We start from the raw sequence: 4,247 nt of genomic DNA, 5'->3' as shown, positions 1-4,247 counted from the left end.
AGGATTATGCCTAAATGTAAGGGGACCAATTTAGTACTTTACTCTATTAAAATCCATAGATTTTATTTTACTCATCTATTATGTGTAAGTGTTTATATTTAAAAAATAATAATTGATTATCTATCATTAACTTCTTTTAGTAAATTCATGAATCGAGACACAAGAGCTCTCTTAACTGAGGCATGTATTTTTTGAAAATTTTAATTTATGTGCAAATAATTTAAAATTAAAAAATAACAACTTAAACAAATAATAATAATTTATGATTTAAAAGAGTAATTTGTAAATAACTTAAAATTTAAAAAATAACAAACTAAGCAAATAACTTAAAATTTAAAAAATAATCACCTAAGCAAAATAACTTAAAATTTAAAAAATAACCATCTAAGCAAAACAACTTAAAGAAATAACTTAAGTTTAAAAAATAACAACCTCTTTTAAAGATGACGTTTTGTTTCTGTTTTCAAATTTAATAAGCTCTTATTACTTTGTTTTCGAACTTGTTTCTTACTATTACTTGCTTTTTATTGTTTTGTTATTACTTTTAAATTGTTGATTTCAGTATTAAACAACCGTCTTAATTTTAAAATAATTTATAAATAACTTTGTTTAAATTAGTTCAATAATATTAAGATTTAAATATCTAACTACCTTGTTAATAAATTCGAAAACTAAATCTTTATTAATATTAATATCTAACAATCTAACCAAATAATTTATTAATTTTTTTAAAATTAGTTTAATAATATTAAGATTTAAATATCTAACTACCTTGCTAATAAACTCAAAAAATAAATCCTTATTATTATCTAACAATCTAACTAAATGATCTATTAATTTATAAATAAAATTACAAAAATTTTTAATAACGATATTTAAGAAAATAATCTCGAAACCCAATATATGAGCGTCACGTCAGCAAAAAGTCTCCCCATTTGTATTCGGTCTAGAGAAAAGATTATTTTAAATTTTAAAAGTAATAACTTAAGCAAATAATAAATTATAATTTATAAATAATATTTTTAAAAATTTTAGTGATGATGAAAATATAAAAAATTTTAGATTTATAAAAATAAATATATGATTACCCATCATCAATCTCTAATTCAATAATAGTGTACTTGATAGATTTGCCATTTTTTTCAAGAGTTCTCTCACTTCCAATTTCAGCGAGATATCCTACAATATCTGAAATGATTTAAAATGAAAAAAATTGTTATCAATAAGTTTGTTAAAAACAAAACACAGCCGAAATTATCAATAAAATAAATAAATTTTTATAATTAAATTATACTTTTTCTAAAACAATAAACTTACTAACTAAGTAGGTGTAATCGTACCGAGGTGCGTATTTTTCTTCCCTAGAATTGATAAACAAAAATCAAAGAACAATTAGACGAGGATAAACAAACAAATTTAAAATATAAATAATATAAATTTAAAATAAAATAAAAAATATTAGTAGAAAACTCAGGTCTTCATCAAACAAAACCATCTCAATTGAGCATGGCAATAAAGAATTTTCGTAACTTGGTAGTGTCCATAACCGTATCACTCGTATACGTACACACAAACTATCGATTGTAGGTTTGATTTTTGCGATTTTGTGAATACCAGCCATTGGAATAAGTAGAGAAATTTTAGATTTTGGATGTATATAAAGAAAGAGTTTGATGTACTTTGAATTGTGGTGCTACACATATCTCATAACTTATACTCTTATAGTGGAGTCATAACTAAAATTTTTTAAATTTGATTGACTTTAATTTAAATTTGAATTAAATTTGTAGATAAAGTAAATAAATATATTAACAATTTTTAAAATTCTAAATTAACGTAAATATATTTAAATTTAGATATGTAGCTGCAATTTTTGAAAAAAATCTACAAAAATTTAAAAAATAGTGCTAAAAAAAATCAACAATTTTTTAAAAAAAGTGTTAAAATTTTAAAAATAACAACCTAAGTAAAATAATTTAAAATTTTAAAAATAACAACCTAAATAAAATAATTTAAAAATTATAAAATAACAATCTAAGTATAACAATCCAAATAAATAATTTAAAATTTGAAAATAACAATCTAAGCAAACAATAATTTATAATTTATAAATATAAATCTAAAAATTTATAGTGACGACACCTAAGCAAATAAACTCTCATACTCAACGTATGAGCGCCACGTCAGCATATGAGCTCCCCATTTGTATTACTATAAAGATAAAGATAAAGATAAAGATTATAAATAGATAATATGGTAGGTGAAATTTTGTAAAAGATTTTGATTTAAATTAGTTTTTACACGATATATATATTGTTTTTTTTCCAGTAATTGACAAAACAAAGTTAGAAAAAAGCTAATATTCTATGAGAACGTATTTAAGCCAAACATTTTATATATTTTTTGTAACAAAATATTAAACTTTAGATATTATATTATTATATTATTAACATTTAATTAGTAAAGATACTATATTTAAAAACTTGTTTACTTTGCCATGAATGAATGAATTAAAAATTAAACTCAAATAATGATAACTTTAAAAGATTTCATCTATCTTTTAATAACAAATTTCAAACTTTGATCTTTATGTCACATTAATTTTGAAATATTATATTTTTATCTTATCTTTTAATCACGCAACAGAAACCTACCTTAATTTACACAATCATATTATTGTTATAAAAGCAACAATGCTTTGAAACTGACTAAACCTTCTTACTTTTATCTATCTATATAAGAAATTATTTGGGTGTACTTATTGCGAGTCTAGCCAATTGACATAGCTTGAGGCTGACATACACGTATCATGGGAGAGGTAGTTGATCAATGGGCAAACATTCATCAAGATATGTTGGACGAATTCGCAAAGCGGTTCCATTTATATGATGACTATCTTCAACTTCGATTGGTTTGTAAGCAGTGGAACTTCAAACTTCCGAAGATCCTCAATGGCAACAAAGCTCCATGGCTGCTGTTACCTATTGGCGGCGGTGCTGCTACTAACGAAGCTTTCAAAGTTGATACTCACAAAGAAATTCTTGAAGAGAAGGGGATTTACCATCTCACACTTCCCGAATTACAATACCAACTTATCCGTGGTTCTTGTTATGGATGGTTAATAATTGTATCCATGTACGAAGGCACCATAAGAATGTTAAATCCATTGACAAAAGTTTTCTTGGATCTTCCTCCAATCTCAAATCTGCCGGATGTAATTTATAACGAAGATCAATGTAGTTTTTACTTTCATGGACACTACATGATCACCGAGAAAACCATCCTTGCAAATAAATTTCTAATTTGGAAGGTTATTATAAATTCAGCTCCCGATGACATTAATTTTATGGCGGTGGCTTTATATGGATCTTCTAGATTGGCCTTTTACAAGCCAAGTAATAAGAGATGGCTGAAATTACCAACAAGGGCTCTTCCATATTTTCAAGATGTCATATTTTTTCAACGGTGGATATTTGCAATAGAATATGATGGGCAGCTATACAGATTTGATACAATGACAAAAGCAGGTCCCATGGTAACAATTTTTAAACCCTCAACTCCCTTTCATACTGTTACTACAAAAGACATTAATCAAAAATATCTGATTGTGACTGCTGATAGAAGTTTATTGATGGTGGTAAGACATCTTATTAATTTGATTTGTGAGGAAGAGGAACGTTCCTACAAGACTACCAAATTCGATATTTATGAATTGAAGGAAAATTCAAATGCATGGTCAAGGATTAGTAGTTTGGGAAATTATATACTGGTAATTGGATTTAATGCTTCTGTTCAAATGTTTGCTGGCAATCTTTTAAATTCCAAAGGAAATCAAATCTACTTTACAGATAGCTTGGTTGAAGAGCAATCGTTAGTAGAGACTTATTATCATAACATTGGCATCTTCAATTTAGAAGATGGGAGTTGCCAAGAAGTGTTATCAGATGTTAACTTTTTTTGTCCTCCTGTTTGGATACTTCCTTGACTTTGTTTTTCTTTTCTGATCTTAGACTCTTAATTTTTGCTTTTACAAAGTATTGTGTTTAGATCATTTTGCAGACTCTTTATCATTGAATCTTTTAATTTATTCTTTGGTCAAGACATGTTTATGCCTTTCTTTAAAATTAAGAGTATACAAGCTTGTGTGATATACAAAGTTAACTTATGTATAATAATATATAAAATTAATACAAAGAGTTGACTATGACTTTGGTTTCTAATTTTTTTGGACTATATTTATCTTCCAA

General features: G+C 25.5%; 1 protein-coding gene across 1 annotated transcript; it reads left to right on the top strand.

Annotated features, from left to right (window-relative positions):
* On the top strand, window positions 2,810–3,985 carry LOC107640896 (putative F-box protein At5g55150). Its single transcript, XM_016344399.1, has one exon. It carries the CDS (start codon window positions 2,810–2,812, stop codon window positions 3,983–3,985), a length of 1,176 nt encoding a protein of 391 aa, XP_016199885.1.

This window comes from Arachis ipaensis, chromosome B05 (genome assembly GCF_000816755.2).
Source record: "Arachis ipaensis cultivar K30076 chromosome B05, Araip1.1, whole genome shotgun sequence".
NCBI classification, from domain to species: Eukaryota; Viridiplantae; Streptophyta; class Magnoliopsida; order Fabales; family Fabaceae; genus Arachis; species Arachis ipaensis.
This window is presented reverse-complemented; position numbering and strand designations above follow the sequence as displayed.

Coding starts and splice junctions, on each gene's coding strand:
- LOC107640896 (XM_016344399.1), top strand. CDS start 2,810: ATGGGAGAGGTAGTTGATCAATGGGCAAACATTCATCAAGATATGTTG.